This window comes from Tiliqua scincoides, chromosome 2 (assembly GCF_035046505.1).
Source record: "Tiliqua scincoides isolate rTilSci1 chromosome 2, rTilSci1.hap2, whole genome shotgun sequence".
Classification (NCBI taxonomy): Eukaryota; Metazoa; Chordata; class Lepidosauria; order Squamata; family Scincidae; genus Tiliqua; species Tiliqua scincoides.
This window is the reverse complement of record NC_089822.1, coordinates 285,265-303,076: the sequence shown is the minus strand read 5'-3', so window position 1 is coordinate 303,076 and position 17,812 is coordinate 285,265. Positions and strand designations below refer to the sequence as shown.

Here is a 17,812-nt window from a genome sequence, read left to right as displayed (position 1 = left end):
AAGCGCTTGCCTCCCCTCTCCCATCGAGTCTCTGAAGGGAGGACAAAGTCTGTCGCTGGGCTGGCTCTGTTCCTGAATGCGCCTGGGCCCCCCCCCCTTCCTTTCCAAGGGCCAATGGCTGGATGCTGCCAGATTGAGGCAGCTGGCGCTTGGCATGCCAGGAAGTGTTGGGCTGGCACTGCTGGTCTGTACCAACCTGACCAAGGCAGCAACCACTCTCAAAACTCAAGGAGAACCCTTGGCCAGGAGTTCCCCCGGCTGAAGCAACCAATCCCTGAGGAGCTATTTTCTGGAAGGCACTGAGGACACAAGAACATAAGAGGCCTCCTGGATCAAGGCATAGGCCCATCTAATCCAGCTTCCTGTATCTCACAGTGGCCCACCAAATACCTCAGGGAGCACACAAGACAACAGACACAACCTGTGTCCTGGTGCCTTCTCCTGCACGTGGCTTTCTGAGGTAGCCTACTTCCAAAATCAGGAGGTTGCACATACACATCATGACTTATAACCCGTGATGGACTTTTCCTCCAGAAATTTGTCCAATCCCCTTTTAAAGGCATCTAGGCAAGATGCCATCATTACTTCCTGAGGCAAGGAGTTCCACAGACTAACTACACTATGGGTAAAGAAATATTTTCTTTTATCTGTCCTAACTTTCCCAACATTCAATTTTAGTGGATGTCCCCCTGGTTCTCATAGAATAACAGAGCTGGACGGGGCCTAATAGGTCATCTTGTCCAACCCCCTGCCTTAGGCAGAAAATCCTCTTAGAGCATCTCCAACAGGTGCTTGTCGAGCCTCTGCTTGAATATCTCTAGAGAGGGAGAATCCACCAGCTCTCTCGGCAATCCCTTCCACTGCCAAACCGCCCTGACCATCAGGAATCTTGTCCTGATGCCTAACCGAAATCTCTCTTGCCGTGTGTACTGGTTCTAGTCCTACTTTCAGAGACAGCTGAGAAGAAATTATTCCCTTCTTCCACTTGACTCCCTTTAGGTATTTGAAGAGAGCTCTCATAGCCCCTCTCAGCCTTCTCCTCTCCAGGCTGAACATGCCAAGTTCCCTCAACCTTTCCTCATGGGGCTTGTCCTCCAGCCCTCTGTTCATCCCCATCACTCTCCCCTGAACCTGCTCCAGTTTGGCTGCATCTTTCTTAATGTGGGGTGCCCAGAACTGGACACAGTACTCCAGGTGAGGTCTAACCAGTGCAGAGTAAAGCAGAACCACAACTTCTCCTGACTTGGAAGCTACGGTTCTGCTAATGCAGCTGAAATTGCATTCGCCTTCTTTGCAGCCACATCACACTGCTGACTCATGTCCATCCGGGGATCCACTGCAACTCCAAGATCCCGCTCACATGTAGTGCTGCCAAGCCAGGTAGCTCCCATTTTATACCTACATCTTTGGTTGTTTTTGCCCAAGTGCAGAACTTTGCATTTATCCCTGTTGAACTTCATCTTATTCATTTCAGCCAAGAATTCCATTTTGTCCAGGTCTTCCTGAAAGCTTCTACTGTCTTCTGTTGTGTTGCTACTCCTTCCAGATTGGTGACATCCACAAATTTGATGAGGTTCCCTTGTATCCTCTCATCCAAGTCATTGATGAAGATATTAAAGAGAACCAGGACCAAGACAGAGCCCTGGGGTACCCCAGTTGCAACCACCCTCCAGCTTGATGCGAAGCCATTGTCAAACACCTTCTGTGTACAGCCGACCAACCAGTTGCGAATCCATCTGACGATTGTATCATCAAACCCGTATTTTACCAAATTGCTGATTAGGATGTCATGTGGGACCTTGTCAAATGCTTTACTGAAGTCAAGATATATTACATCTACTGCATTCCCACAGTCCAGTAAGCTAGTAATCCGATCAAAAAAGGAGATGAAATTTATATTTGACAAATCCATGTTGGGTTTTATTGATCACTGAGTTGTTGTCTAGATGTGTGCAGACTGTGTTTTATGATTGGTTCTAATATCTTCCCCGGTATTGAAGTCATGCTGACAGGTCTGTAATTTCCCGGGTTTTCTTTTTTCCCCCTTTTTAAAGATTGGGACCACATTAGCCCGTCTCCAGTCTAGTGGCACCTCCCCCGTCCTCCAGGATTTTTCAAAGATAATTGACAGAAGCTCTGCAAGTACCTCTGCAAGCTCTTTAGTGCTCTGGGATGCAGTTCATCTGGTCCAAATGACTTGAATACATTTAGGCCAGTTAAGTGGTTTTTAACTAGTTCCTGTCAATCTTAAGCTGCAGTTCTGTGCCATCCAAGTTTTCATTACCTCTTTGGGGATGCAAGCATATCCCCCATCAGCCAAGGACTCAGCACCCCCACTTGCCCAATCCTCCTTCTGAGAGAAGACGGACACAAAGTAGGAGTTGAGCTGCTCCGCCTTCTCTTGGTTTCCAGGCACTAATTGACCACCCTTGTCCAGGAGCAGTCCCACCCCTCGTTCCTCTTCCTCTTTCTTTGGGCATGTCTAAAGAGACCCTTCTTGTTATTCTTGACATCCCTGGCCAGACTTAGCTCGTCCTGAGCTTTAGCATTCCTGACCCTCGCCCTGCAAGACTGGGCTGTCTGACGGTTCTCCTCCCTGGTGATCAGTCCCAGCTTCCATTTCCTATACATGTCTTTTTTCATCTTCAATGCACTGCTGAGTTGCCTGTTGAGCCGTCCTGGTTTTTTGAGGTGTCCTCCCCTTTTCTTTTTCATAGGAATTGTTTCTGCCTGAGCCTGTAGAAGCTGCTTCTTAAGGAGCTCCCACTCATCTCGAGCCCCTTTCCCAATAGTTGATCAACCCATCTTGAGCTTGTTAAAATCAGCCTTCCTGAAATCCAGCACACGGGTTTCACTGCATGTTCCTTTTGCATCCCATAAGAGTGAGAATGCCAGCAGTTTGTGATCACTTTCTCCTTGGGTTCCTACTACTTTGACCTCTTCAACCAATTCCTCCTTATTGGTTAAGATCAGGTCAAGGATGGCCCTTCCCCTGGTTCCTTCCTCCACTTTCTGGAAGATGAAGTTATCCTCCAGGCACAACAGGAATTTACTGGAGCTGGCATGCTTGGCTGAATTAGTCTCCCAACAGATGTCCAGATAGTTAAAGTCCCCCAAACAACTACCTCATGTTTCCTTGCAATGTCTGCCAGTTGCTTCAAGAAAACATCGTCCACTTCCTCCCCTTGGCCTGGTGGTCTATGATAGACACCCACCACAACGTTGCGCTTGCTGCTTTCCCCCCTAACATTCACTCAGATGCTCTCCATAGGGGTACCCGGATCATTTTGTTGGACTTCCGAGCAGGTGTATGCATCTTTGACATACAATATATTTTTGACATACATATATATAATGCCACTTCACCTCCCCTTTTACCACATCTGTTCTTCCTGAACAGATGGCCTCTGACCCAGAGGCCAGGCAAGGAGGTCTGGGTGGGCTGGACGGCAGGAACATCAACTGTGGCAAAAGAAATGTAAGAAGGTGATACCGGAGGCCAAGAAAGACTATGAGGAACACATGGCCAGGAGAGGGAGGGAAAGGGGAGGTAAAAGGAGGCTTGGAGATGGCAGAGAAATTAAACAAACGGCAGAAGTCCTCGGGCAGGGACCGCTGCCCAAACAGCCCCTCTTGACCAAGGAATTAAGTCACATAGCCCCAAATCATAAGCAACTTCCCAGCACTGGCATAGGTGTGCCAATGGGGCATGCGCTGCATCCTGCAGTTGGGGGTGGGTGCAGTCATGCAGGCCTCCTCAAGGTAAGGGAATGTTTGTTCCTCAAGGTAAGACGGGCTAATGTGGTCCCAAACCCAGACCCAGACCTCCTAACCCTGGCCTCTGAGCGGCCCGCTTGGAGGCAGGCTGTGCAGCATGGCCTTTCCCAGTTTGAAGAGACACTTTGCCAACAGTCTGAGGCTAAGAGGCAAAGAAGGAAGGCCCATAGCCAGGGAGACAGACCAGGGACAGACTGCACTTGCTCCCGGTGTGGAAGGGATTGTCACTCCCGGATTGGCCTTTTCAGCCACACTAGACGCTGTGCCAGAACCACCTTTCAGAGCGCGATACCATAGTCTTTCGAGACTGAAGGTTGCCAATACAATCTTCCTGAACAACTGATAGCCTTCCGTTTCTGCATTCCAGTTGTGGAAGTCATTCCACCAGGTTTCGTTTATTACTATCAAGTCAAATTTTCCTTCACTTGCTGTGAGCTCAAGCTCATCTTGTTTATTTCCCATGCTCTGTGCATTCATGTATATGCAGCATAAACCCTGCAGGTTGCGACTCAATGTTCCTTCCCCTTCTTTAGTTAGGCTGGCCTCTCCAAATATTGCCTAGTTACAGAGGTGTCCTGTCATCCAGGAAGCTCAGTCCATGGTCCCAGAAGCCAAATCCCTCTCGATGACACACTTGACGTAGCCAGTTGTTCACGTGAAGTATTCTTCTCTCCCTCTGAAATCCTCTGAAGTCCTCTACCTGTTACATAAGGGCAATGCAACTCCAACGTAAGGAACAAACATTCCCTTACCTTGAGGAGGCCTGCATGACTGCACCCACCCCCAACTGCAGGATGCAGCGCATGCCCCATTGGCACACCTATGCCAGTGCTGGGAAGTTGCTTATGATTTGGGGCTATGTGACTTAATTCCTTGGTCAAGAGGGGCTGTTTGGGCAGCGGTCCCTGCCCGAGGACTTCTGCCGTTTGTTTAATTTCTCTGCCATCTCCAAGCCTCCTTTTACCTCCCCTTTCCCTCCCTCTCCTGGCCATGTGTTCCTCATAGTCTTTCTTGGCCTCCGGTATCACCTTCTTACATTTCTTTTGCCACAGTTGATGTTCCTGCCGTCCAGCCCACCCAGACCTCCTTGCCTTGTGGAGTAGCTCTCTCTCCATGGAAAAAACCATCCTCTCATCTCTGTGACCAGACAGGCTCTTTGGTCCACAAGCCAGTTGTTTGCTTTGTGCAATAAGTGACAAGAGGGACTGATTGTGTCTCTCCTTCAATATGTGCCAGGCTTTGTGTGCACTGCATTCCAGCCTCAACTGGGGGTGGGCAGTAATCCCAGATGGTGCTGACATCCTCCACTTTGCATTCCTTCTGTTGATTTTCTTCGGGTTGCATTTTTGTTGCCTTTGCCTGCCTCCCTGCCTACATGCCCTTGTCTGCTGCTCTGTCTCCAACCAACACCCCTTGAATCAGCTCTGGGGAGGGGAGATGTGGGCAGGGGAGACACGTACAGTGGGGGGGGGGACAGTTGGCTGCTGATCTCTGGCCAGGTTGATAGAAGCACACTGGCAGTGAATGTGGGGGTGGTCAGACCTCCCACTGAGTGCAGGATTGCTTCTCTTCTCCAAAGCAAGCAGGGAAGGGGTGTGTGCGAGTGCATCCGAATGGTTTGTCCTGCTGTGAGAAAGTTTTCCTCCCTCCTGTGCCTGAATCTCTTCTTAAACCAGCTGTTGCTCTTAGACAGAAATTCAGGTACATAAAGGAGCCACCAGAAAAGACCTTCTGTAAGGAGGATTCCAGTCTCTCTTCCCTCCATTCCTGTGTTCAAAGCCCCAGGAAACGCAAGTACGCAGACCACAACAGCCATTGGTGTGGATATTGGGAAGAGGAAACATCAGGGGGAGGGTATGGATGGGTGGGGCTTCCCTCCTTGTATCTGCATGAATGGCAGCACTGTGTGCATTTGTTTAGGCTTAATGCTAAAGCAGAACACTACCAATGCATTTGAAAACAGCATGTAGTCCTGTCTGCCAAAAGAGAGCATCCAAGAGTCAGACATGCAATCAAAAAGAAAATGAATAGGTTTATGCTGTGCTGTGATGTGGTGGGGCAGGGCCAGGCGATGGGTTTACCCCACAAGCAGCTTTGAACATGTCAAAGCCCCACCCATCAAAAAAGACAGGCTGTAACATGTTTGATTGTCCACTGTCGGGGTAGGTAGCCAGAGAAGACTGCAGGCCAAGGGGAGTAGTGCCTGATGGTTAGCGCACATGCAACCCTTCCTGGCTCTCCACTTTCCCTTTTCACTGGCTTAGCAGCTGAATGGGGGGGGGGGAATTGGTAGATCTCTCTGTTGCCACCATCCCAGGCTAAGGAAACCAGGCAGGGGGTGGCCATGGGGGGGGGGAACCTCCCACAGAACTCCAGGGGTTCTTATATAAAATCAAACCCTAGTCACTCCTGTGAATGATCAGATAAGAGCTCACTGCGTGACCCTCAAATGTCCTCACCTGGACCAGGCAGGTGAGGAATCAAAGTAGAAGCATCCAAAGGAAAACAGATTTTTTAAAGTGAAGGAAAGGGGGCTGGAAAAGTCACAACAAACAGGCTGGTGGAAAATGCCTGAAGCTGGCTGGGTGGCCACAAGGAAAAGCTGGACTAAACTGGGCATGATAACGAGTCACAGGTGTGAATTCTTGTGCCTGTAGCAGGACACCATCTTCTCAGGCACATTCCAGCCCCAGCAGCCTGTGGGAGACTCGCTTGATGCCCCCAAGCTGTGGAGAATCCATCCCAGCAGCAGTGGGGGGGGAGCAGTATCTTCCAGGCAGCCCTTGGAGAGCAGTAGAGCTCTTGTGAATGTTGGCGGAGCCATCTCAGCCAACACCCCTGTCTGCCTGCTTCTGCCATGCCTCCTGAAGCCCTGATCCCTGCCTGATTCTGCCTACCCTGCCGGTTCAGCGTTAGCGGTGGTGGCAGCTGGGTCTGGTGGTGAGCCTCTGGCCATTTTGACCACTGCAGAACTGTGTTCCTTCTTGCTGACGCCCGCCCAGCCCTAGCTGGGATCAGACTGCCCATCATCCCCCATCTTGCCAAGGCAATGAGCCTCCACAGCTGCAGCTGAGGCGGTGCAGCCTTCTGGTCACGCCTGCACCATTTCCAGCTTGACGATGCCCTTCTTGTAGTGCAGCATCCGTCTGATACGGGGGTCGTATCGGAGGAGCAGCCTCCTCCCAGTAGGGCTCACCTTCTCTGTTGCTGCAGGGCTGACAAGAGCTCTCCTGAGTTCTCCACAGTGACTCCAAGGGCTCCTTCCTGGTTCGGTAGCAGCAGCTGAGATCCCATCAGAGCAAAAGTGAACATGCCCCCCACATCAGTAGCATTGCCAGGGGGTGGCAGGGTCAGCACAGCAGGCGCCACCACTCGCCCACGGAAGTGGCTCATCCCAGTCACCGTCAGAGCGATCTGGGGCAGCGACAGCAACTGCAAGGAGACACCTGGGAAGCTGCAGTGCCTGCTGCACTCGCCCTGCCCCTCCTCTGACCGTGCTACTGCCCCGCAGGTCTCCCTTTTTCCTTGGACAGGAACACTGAGGTATTTTGGCTTTCCTTCCTCTAAGGAGCTCAGGGTGGTGAAAGTGGCCCCTCCCCTGCCTTTTAACCTCACAACAAACCTGTGAGGCAGGTGAGACCAAGAGAGGATGGCTGGCCCCAGGTAATGCAGTGAGCTTCACGGCCAGGCAGGGATTTGCACCGGAGTCTCCCTGCTCCTACTCCAGCATCCTAACCCTACACCAGTGGGCATCTGCCTCAGAAAATGAGGGGAGGCAGTTGCCGTTAGGACTGGCCTCAAGTTCTTCCCCCCCCCCCCCCGCAGCTGTGCCCTGCAGAGGCACTGCAGGTGGCCCTGGACTGGATCTCTCGGACTTCCCTTGTGCTCTCTCTGGTCAGCTACACGTTGCACCTGCCAAGGGGAAGCGCCTGGCCTGCTCCACACCTCATGCTTCGTAAGAGGCTTTGGTGGTCCCCTCCGCTAACTCCCGTTTCCTTCTCTGCAGAGGAAGAAAGATGTCTGCGTGCCAACAACCGGATCTTCAACCAGCAGTTTGATTACGCTGTGAGTCACAAGTGTCTGCTGGCCTGGCTGGCTGGCTGGCTGGTTGCACATAGTTGTGCCCCAGTCGTGGAAATGCAGCCCAGGTCTTGTCCATAAGCACCAACATGTATTTGTACAGTTCAAACATGGGAAAGTGCAACTTACACCCACAGACCAGAACTATTGGGCCCCAGTAGCAGATCACCCCCAGTTCAGATCACAGAACTCTCAGGCCCCAATAGTCAGCTCCACCCCTTCTGCTGGTTCAGGCTGTCTCTAGAACTCGTTGCATGGGGTCAGATCTCCCTGTGCTTTGGCTTTGCTTGAAGGTGAAATTAGCAGTCTGGAGCGCAGAAGAGAAAAAATCCCCCAAAGGCCAGGCAAGTTCCTTTCACCTGGGCCTTGTTTCAGAATCATCACCCAGTAAAGAGGAGGGGGGTGAAAGCCAGTCCTGGGATTCCCCTGCATTATTAGAAGAAGCAAAAGTCAAGGAGGAAGACTTTGCAGAGGTAGAAGAAAGAATGCAGTAGCACTGCTCCAAGTAAGATTGTCAGAGGGTGGTGGAGATGAGAGAAGGCCTATATATGCAGGCTTATATGGGAGAGTCCCATCAGACAGCCTAGAAGAAGGCCACTATTTCAGTTGTTAGATGGCATATTAAATATAAATACACACTTAAAAGTTTTATATTTGCCTGCCAGTCAAAAACTTGTTTTAAAATGTAGTCACATCTGGTTTGTAGGAAAATTTAGGAAGGGGGGCTATTTAGGTCTCTTGCTCCAGGCCCAGCGCCAACTCCCAGCAGCCCTGGGTGGTGGCCAATAGTGCAGTTCAGCAGTCTAGTGAGGCTGAAGGTGCCACAAGTGCAGCTCTAGAGTGGGGCTACCTTCACAACCCTCCTCCACATGCTGACTGGGTGTTGCTTTCTAAAATGGGTCCTCAGAACAATGTGAGCCAGGAGAGTGTTTTCTCAGCTCACCTCTCCTCCACCCTGATAGATGGGGGGATTCTCCAAAGTCAGGCAGGCTCGGTGATGGATTTCAGATGGGACTGAGCCATGCAGAAAGCTGCTCATTCCTAGTCTTGCCAGCTCATTTGTCCTCTGTATGTTCATTTCCAGGTTAGTTTCCAATACATTGTCAGCTTCCTTGAGGACTGGGGCAGGGCAGGATTTTTAAACTATTTGTGTATTTGCAAGATGTTTACCCCACCTGTCACACCAGAGGTTTCACCAGCTGGCTCAGTCAAGTAGATTGAGGACCCAATCCTAACCAGCTTTCCAGCACTGAAACCGCAATGGAGCCCCGAGGTAAATGTTCCCTTGCCTTGAGGAGGCCTCCATGACTCCCCCTCCCCCCCCACTGCAGGATGCAGTGCACACGTGTTAGCATGGCTGCTTCAGTGATGGAAAGCTGGATAGGATTGGAGTCTGAGATGTGAACTGCCCCGGACATCAGAGAGAGGGGGGGGGGCCTGGAAGACTCCATGGACGAAAAAACCAAAAAGTCAGCCCTCCTCAGAAGAGCAGCACCATGTCATGAGGATTAGAAACAATTGGAAGCGAAAGGAAGGGACCTTCTGTCTGGAGGGGGAAAGGGGGATTGAGGTTCCTTGTGGATGTGAACAAGAGCTGCTTGCAGAAATGGATGGCTTGATCCCAGACTGCTCTGTCTAGGCTACGGCACGTTTGGAGCCTCTCTGAGCATCAGTGCTCCTATGAAAAGGAGATTTCATGGATCCACACCCATGGTGCGGTCCTGACAACCAATTCATAGAGGCAGAATGCTCTGGCAGGTCTAGCTCTGGCTGGCACGAGTTGGATCAAATTCTGGAAGATCCATGGCTTAGGTGGGACAGGCCTGTCTCTGTGGCTGATGTCTTCTTAATTTTCCAAGGAACTCCTGACCATATTCTGGTTCTAAGAGTCTACCGTGTGCGGCTAAAAGTATCTTCATTCCTGACTCATCAGACTTGAAGCTGGACTTGAACTTAAGCCCTAAAATGGAGTGCTGGAAGGCCAAGGGTTGCTACGTACCTGCTGTGGTGGGGACTGGGCTGGGTGTTGAGAGCTTCTCATTTACTTTGTCTTTCCACAGAAAAACTGCATTAAGACGTCCAAGTACAATGTGTTCACCTTCTTGCCCCTGAACCTCTTTGAACAGTTCCAGAGGATCGCCAACACCTACTTTCTCTTCCTGCTCATCTTGCAGGTAGGAAGGGAAAAGCCTCCCCCTGGCCCTTGGCAGGCAGCATCCCATCCCACTCGCTGGGGGGGCAGCTGTGGGGCCAGTGGGGGTTGGGGATGGGACCTGCTCTGCAGAGCCAACTGCTCACTGCCTCTCATTGTCTTAGAAATGTGCAGCCCCCTTCAGTTGAAGTTGCCACGGCAGCCTCATTCTTCTGCATGCCAGGCAGTTGGACCTTTGAGGCTGTAGGAAGAACCAGCGCCCTCTGTGGCATGCAGTCCACTTGTGGGGTGATGACCCCCGTATGTGGAGCCTCCATCCTCACAGAGCTTAGGAGCAAACCTCTACAAACCTCTGGGAAGCACTTTTGCCATCTAGTGTTCGTAGGGGGGCAGGCAGAGCTCAGGCTTTGTAGGCAAAAGGTCTCCTCCCCCCCCCCCCCAGCCAGCATCATTCCAGGTAAAAGGCTCTCAGGCAGCCTTGGAGAGCCCTTGGAGAGCCACTGCTGTTCAGAGTTGGTGGCACTCAGGATGGAGTGTCGTCTTGCCCAAGTGAGCAAGAACTGTGGACTCTGTCCTGGTCCCAGCTCCTTCCTGCTCATTATACCTTTCTCTAAGGTGGGGAAGACGCTGAGGGCACAATCCTACCCTGTGCTGGAACAGGCAAGCCAAGAGGCTTGTGCTGTATTCAGTGCAGGATAGCGGCCCCATGCGGCTCAGCCAGAGGCAAGGGGAAACTTTTCCCCGTACCTCTGGGTAAGGTGCTTTTGTCCCAATGGGTCTCCTCGGACTTGCACCATCTCCTGAGGTGGTGCAAGTCTGAGGAGAGCCTGCTCCGAACTCTCCAGGAACGAGGGTTGGGATCCAGCATAAAAGCTGGATCCCAGCCCCGGCTCCTGCTCCCCCCGCCCACCCCTGGGGCTGCCCACTGCCCGCCCTCCCCCTGCCCAGGAACACCTCCCTCCCACCTCCTCCCCGCCCACCCCAGAGCCTTGCATTGGCCCAGCTGGGCTGATGCAAGGCTCGCCGAGGAAGCCAGCGTAGAGGCTTGTGTCAGCCTCTGTAGGCCGGTGCACCTCTGTGCGCTGGCCTGGCTTCCTCCTGAGGAGGCACAAGGGACCTGTGCTGGCTCATGGGTGCCTCAGGATTGCGCCCTCAGTGTGGCTCAAGCGCCTGCTATTGGTTTAGGGTTGCCTGTTCGGGAAACAAGTCGAAGGGGAGAGAGAGCCTCAAGGATCTGAACCTTTGCTGGAATAAAACTCACACCCAGACAAGCAGGGGGAAGGCTCAGGAGGTGCAGGTCCAGCCAGCCTTACTGTGCAAGGAGGCTCCAGTCACCGGCAGCCCTGATCATGGCTGGCCACAGTAGCCCAAGATCCTGCGGTGTTTGGCGATCTCCCTTGCAGGCGAGGTGCTCTGTCCGGAGTGCTGTGCCTCCTGCGTCGGGGGGGGGGGAGGCAGGATGAGGACCATTTAAACAAATGTGAGAGACCACTGTGATGCTATTTCCCTTCCACGCAGCTCATCCCTCAGATTTCCTCCCTGTCCTGGTTTACCACGGTGCTGCCTCTCCTCCTGGTGCTGACTGTGTCTGCCGCAAAGGATGCCACCGACGACGTTGTAAGACTTTTGTGCATGCAAACCGAGTGGGGGGGCCTCTGGAATTTTGCCTTGGCGGCTCTCCAGCAGCACCTAGTGGCTGTGCTGTGAGCCTCCGCTTTTTTGCAAGCGGGCGAGAGGGGGACCTGGTTGCACCGTCCCATTTGATACCTGACCAGTTCCGTGTTTTCCAGGGTCGACACAGAAATGACAATCAAGTCAATAACCGCCCTGTCAAGGTGCTGGTCAGCGGCAGGTGAGGGTGGGGCTTCCTTTCTTCTTGGCTAGTTTTCTGAACCTTTCAACCTAAAAAGCCTGACTGGCTACAGGGAGGGGCCCAACATGTGGCGCTTCCCTCAGGTAGGCAGCAGGCACACCTGTGTGGGGACCCTGGGAACCGGAGGGCTGCACACATTAGGCAAACTACACCTCCTGCTTAGTTTTATTTTGTGTGCTGTAATAACTCCATCCAAAGGCGTGTGCTGTAGTGTGCAGAATGACACAGTTGAAACAGCTTTCAGCATCTAACCTGCAATGTGGGGTGCTGAATGTTTCACCTACAGTGATGAGGGTGTTTGTGTACTGCACACCACCTGGCTGGCTACCCAGTAGTCCTTGTGCTCGCGCATCCTCGGCCCAGATCCCGCGGCTGCCACAGCCTTGCTGTGTGACTTGGGAAAATGAGGCTTCTACAGTCTGCCTCTCAAGGGTGGTGCTTTAAAAAATCACAAGTCCATTCACAGCTCAAATGCTGCAGGGACTGTGAACAGCTCTGGTTTGTCTCACTTAAAAGGTACCCTGTTTTGCAAAGGTTGTTCTGAGGTGACGAGTTCCTCCCTCCGGTCTCACTTCTGACTCTCCCACTCTGTGCCCTGAGAAGGCCAGCAGCCAGTCACACCTCTTTCCAGGAGGCACTGAGCCTCTTTCTCTCCAGGGATAAAGTCGGGAGGAGCTGGGTGGAAGGGAAGGGCCACCTGCACCTGTAGAGTGTTCTCTCCCTTTTGCAGTGGAACTGGCAGGCACCTAGGCCAGCAAGTCAAATGCTGAGCGTGTCCCGCTTCTCCCTGCTAGCCAACCTGGGTGCTCCCCCCCGCCTGCTCCTCTACCGCCCTTCCTCCACCTGGGGACTTGGAACCAAGTGCCAGGCTGTCACAGGAAAGGTGGGGGCAGGTTGGTGGCTCACAGAGGACTTGTCAGGTATCGGCTGCAGAGGGTCACGCCAGCTGCCGGGAGTGTCTTGTTACGGGCTTCTCCTTTCCTTTTGCACAGTGACTTGCCAGAGAAGAAATGTAACACCCGATCACAGTAGAAATGCATTTCTGGGCCACAGCATCCGTCACCTGCATGCTGCTCTGCAAGGACGCTGGACCCGCAGGGGCCCTGCCCCTTCGTCCTGCTGCACGGCCCTTCTGCTCTCTTCCAGCCTCACAAGTGGCCTTACTATGTTCAGTACAAATGTTCTCCTTGGTCATTCTGCCTCTCCTTGTAACAATATTCCCCCCAGTTTATTCTTTTGGTGTGAATATGCTTTTTGAAAAAAAGCCTTTCAATAAGTAAAAGATGGGGGGGGCACTGGCGTAGCTAGAGGGGGGCGGCGCACTAAGTTTTGCAGGGAGCCTTCCTGCAGCGTGCAAGCGGCTCCTCCCTCTCCCCTCGAGAGCCATTCACCTCCGTTCCCCCCAACCGCCCACATAACTCCAAAGGGAAGGGGAGGGGAGGGACCGCTTGCACGCTGCAGGGGGTTTCCCTGCAAAACTTAGCGTGCCGCCCCCTCTAGCTACACTAGTGAGGGGGAGGATTGCCTTCTCTCCCACTGTGCTCCTGCCTACTACTTGCAGCAGACGTGGTGATGGATGGAGAAAAAGAGAGGAGTCTGTTCCTCTTGCTCTGCGTAGCACCACCCCTCCCCCAGCAATGGATGCTGTCTCCTTCCATCTTCAGCACCTGGTTGTTTCTGTGGCTGCCTACAGGGTGCTTTGCTTCCTCTGCCCGGCCACAGACAGCCACAGCAAGAGGTTCCAGGATAGATACAGCCCACCTGGAGCTTGCTTGGGGGAGAAGTGGGACCACCAGCTGACCTGGTCGCCAGACCAGTGAAAGAGCTTGCAGCACTGTGTTCTCTCCATACCCTGCTGTGAACCAGGGCTCTGTGCTGTGACTTCTCTCCAGTCTACATTGTTGTCCCCTCTTTTTTGACTATAAAAGGTGGGCACTCTAGAGAACGATGAACATCAGAATGCACCAAGTCCAAACAAGTATTTTGATAGCCCAAAGTAGGATCAATTGAGGGCACAGAACAGAACTTCAGAATCAAGAATCCAGTCAGTTCAATACATATTGAAACAAGCAATTTTAAGGATGCTTTTCTTCCAGGCTGAAAGATGATCGGTGGCTGAATGTTGAGGTTGGGGACATCATCAAGTTAGAGAACAACGACTTCGTGACGGTGAGTGGTGCCAGCCACCCATCAGGCTGCCAGGCTTTCTTCTGGGCCCTGTGGCTTCAGATTCCGAGTCCTGTTCCATCAGCCCAAGTGGCATGTGCTCCTTTCCAGGACCGTTTGCGGGGATGACAGTATGCAGAACAGTAATGACTCGAGTCTTTTTGAGTTGCGAAAATGCTTCAGGCAACTCAGAAAGTGCCCCCGTTAGGACTAGTTTTTGACTCATTTTCGGCTCATGTATGCCAAGGAGACTCATGACTTGACTCGAGTCAAGCCACACTGGATTTGCCCATCCGGTGGAATAATATACGAGGTGTGTCCAGGAAGTACTGAGAATGTTATTTTAAAAATTCTTTTATTGAAAAATTTTACAATTGAACATTGTCTGCTTCAAAAGTATGCACCTTGTGAGTGTACACAACGCTCCCAGCGACTCCTCCATTCTTCACAGCATCCCTGGAAGTCTTCAAGTGGGATGGCGTTCAGAGCCTGCATAGTGGCTCTTTGGACGTTATCCACACTACCAGAATGGTGTCCTTTCAAACCATTCTTCATCTTGGGGAATATGAAAAAGTCTCAAGGAGCCAAGTCGGGGCTGTAGGGTGGATGGGGAAGCAACGGGATGTGTTTTGCAGCCAAAAACTCTCTGACAGCCAAAGCACTGTGGCTCGGTGCATTGTCATGATGAAGGGATCCAAGTTGAGCTGATCTCAGGACGCACACAAAAAACTCTTTGTCTCAAGCGACCAAGAACTTGTGCAGATGATAGCGCAGTTTCTCCATAAGCTTTCCTCACCATTTCCAAAGTTTCTGATGCACTTTTACCCAATTTCACACAAAATTTTATCAGATACCGCTGTTTCAAAGTCACTTGCCTTTTTCTTAACATGAGGCACTTGAACACGAGGCACTCACGAAAAAGAATGTCTCAACTCTGACAGAGCTGGAATGCAACTGATCCGTGTTCTCAGGTATACTTGGCACCCCACTCCAAGTGATCTTGGCCAGCTTTTCCCTTCACAGAGCCCTTCTCAAGCATAGGAACTTCATTCTCTCTCTCTCTTTTTTAATCTATGTTTTAATTTTATTATACCAAAAACAAATACAAACAGAAAAAAACTAAAAATTAAAGATATTACAGGTTGTGTGGCAAATGCAGAAATCTCAAACTACATTTCTTTGTTCTACAAAATCATACAAAAAAATTAGTTATCAATTCTTAAACAATCTACACTTATTAAAAAATACATTTTCAACGCAAAAAATGAAAAAGAAACATAAAAGTTAAATCCCTATCTACTCATCAAATCCATAGATTATTTGAGCCATTATATCAAACTACATTTCTCTATTCTACTACAAAATTATACAAAAAAATTAATTATCAGATCTTAAACAGTCTAAACTAACTAAAAATTACATTATCCACACAAGAAAAAAATGAGAAACATGAAAATTAACTCCCCTATCTACTCATCAAATCCATAGGTTATTTAGCCCATTTTCCTCTTGGTCCCAAACTCTGATCCCAAACCTCCACTGCCTTGTGGCTACATCCAGTTATGGAAAAGGCTCCAGGAGACAACCTCGAGGCAAAATCCGGAGCCGGAGTCCCTGAGGCAGTTTGCGGCTGTATACAGTCGCGCTCTGGCAACTCCTGCGATTCTGCTGGAACCAACCGTATTGGCTTCTGCCTTTCCATTGGACCATTTCAGCGACGTGGAGAGGGAGGATTTGCTGCATGGGTAACAGCCTATCCTCCATACCTACTTTACCCAGGCTTCGCACACTGGAGAGGACACTCTGTTCCAGAACCCCCATTCAGAGCACGATACCATAGTCTTCCGAGACTGAAGGATGCCAACAGAGGTTTCCTCTCGGTGCACAGTAAGTCCATGAACGGTTTCCAATTATCCATAATAATTTTTACTGACTTGTCTTTAATAACAATTTTAAGTTTATCCATTATCCATCAAAACCTCTTCCTTCTGACATTGATCCTGTTGTATATCTTCTAATCTTCCCTCTTGTCCTCCTAAATCCTCCTGTTCTTTAAATTTCTGCATAAAGTCTCTTGCCTTTTGAACCATATCCAGCCAGTAGCTTTTTTTGTTTTCTATAAACCTGGTCAACTTCTGAGCCAATGATTTGTTCATCTATCGTAAATACTGAGCTCGGACCTGTACCATTCGTTGTCTCAAATCTTCTCTAACTTTTCCGAAATTCTTTGGTGAGGCCCTCAGTCTCAATGCTTTTTCTTTATTTGCTTGATCCATCAAAGGTATCTTATCCAATGTTTTCTCTTGTTCTGAACTCAGGACTTCCATTCTGCAATCAGTGATATTGACTTCGTTCTGGATCTCCTGTGTATGTCTCGTATGTTTGACAGATTCTTCCAGCTGAGCCATATCTTGTCTCAATTTGAATTTCAGGTCTTTAAGCTGTTGTGCAACTGAGGGCTCAATCCTAACCCCTTATGTCAGTGCTTTCTAGCACTGACATAAGGGCAATTCAGCTCTGAGGTAAGGGAACAAACCTTCCCTTACTTTGAGGAGGCCTCCATGAGTGACACCCATACGCAGGATGCAGCACATGTCCCATTGGCACTGCTATGCCAGTGCTGGAAAGCACTGACATAAGGGGTTAGGATTGCACCCTGAGTCTATTTTTAATTCACTTTTATCCTGAAACAGGCATTCCAGAAATTCCACATTAAGTTCTCCCTTTGGAGTTCGTATTGGTAACCTTGGCTGTTTCGTCTGTTCTTTTGGTTGCTGCATAGTATTGGCTCTTCGTTCCAGTTTTCACCTGCAGGTGTTACTTCTAATTTAAACAATTCAAGAACTCGATGGTTACTCACTCTATGGTTTTGAAATAAAGCTCTTCCGTTCTATAGTTCATATACTCAAATTTCATAAGCTATGACATATCACATTAAAGTAAAATATAAACACCCTAAATATCGTAATCATTAAAGTCAATAAAAAGTCATTAATCAGTAGAAAAACATCCTAATAATGCACTTGGAGACCATTCGGCCATTGAAAACTTTCGAAACGCATCTCCTCGTCACCACGCCTGCTGCGCACTTTCCCACCATTCCATTTCTTCCGACCATAAGAGTCTCATCTCATTAAAATTGTTTCAAGATCCTTTAATTAGCAGTCTTATCTTGAATGTCCAAACAACTTCTATAAATCACAATATTTCTCCACAACTTGCCAGAGCGAAAGTAATAAATTTCGGGGAACGGTCAGGCTTTCTCTCACCACTGAAGACCCGAGCTAGATGTCTGTCCTTCTTTTCCATCGGGGTTCCCCAGCCTTCGCCAGAGATACCCTCCAAAAGGAGCAGCCTCCAAAGAGTTGTAGGTAATCTCTTGTTATCCCTTTGATCCAGGGAACTCCTCGGCTGCAAGCTGTCAACAGCAGCCGGGTTTAGGTCTCCTGGTGCTTTCCCAAGCAGGAAAGTTCAGCCCACCATGTTAACTCCCCCACGTGATCTGGGGAACTTCATTCTCATTACTTTCTGGACACACCTCGTATAACATAATGGTATTATTAATATATGCCAAAGCTTCCACAATTTTGGCCACTAGTGGTTTAACCTCCCCCCCCCCCCGAGGCTGTCATCCAGTGTGGTCCACCCTCCCACGCTCTGCTAGCTGTACCAGTGTCTGAGCACAAGGCCACCAGTTGGGGTGTGTGCCTCACTGCTCATGATCAGAGCCAGACGGTTGTGACTAGATTTGCAAGTTACAGTTA

At 50.4% G+C, this 17,812-nt stretch overlaps 1 protein-coding gene across 1 annotated transcript in view; it reads left to right on the top strand.

Moving 5' to 3' along the window:
• The window catches only part of LOC136640555 (phospholipid-transporting ATPase ID-like), an 81,703-nt gene that overhangs the window by 22,827 nt on the left and 41,064 nt on the right, over window positions 1-17,812 (top strand). The window contains 5 exon segments of the mRNA XM_066615697.1: window positions 7,784-7,842; window positions 9,918-10,031; window positions 11,528-11,626; window positions 11,800-11,861; window positions 13,979-14,051. Coding sequence (XP_066471794.1) covers window positions 7,784-7,842; window positions 9,918-10,031; window positions 11,528-11,626; window positions 11,800-11,861; window positions 13,979-14,051 — 407 coding nt within the window.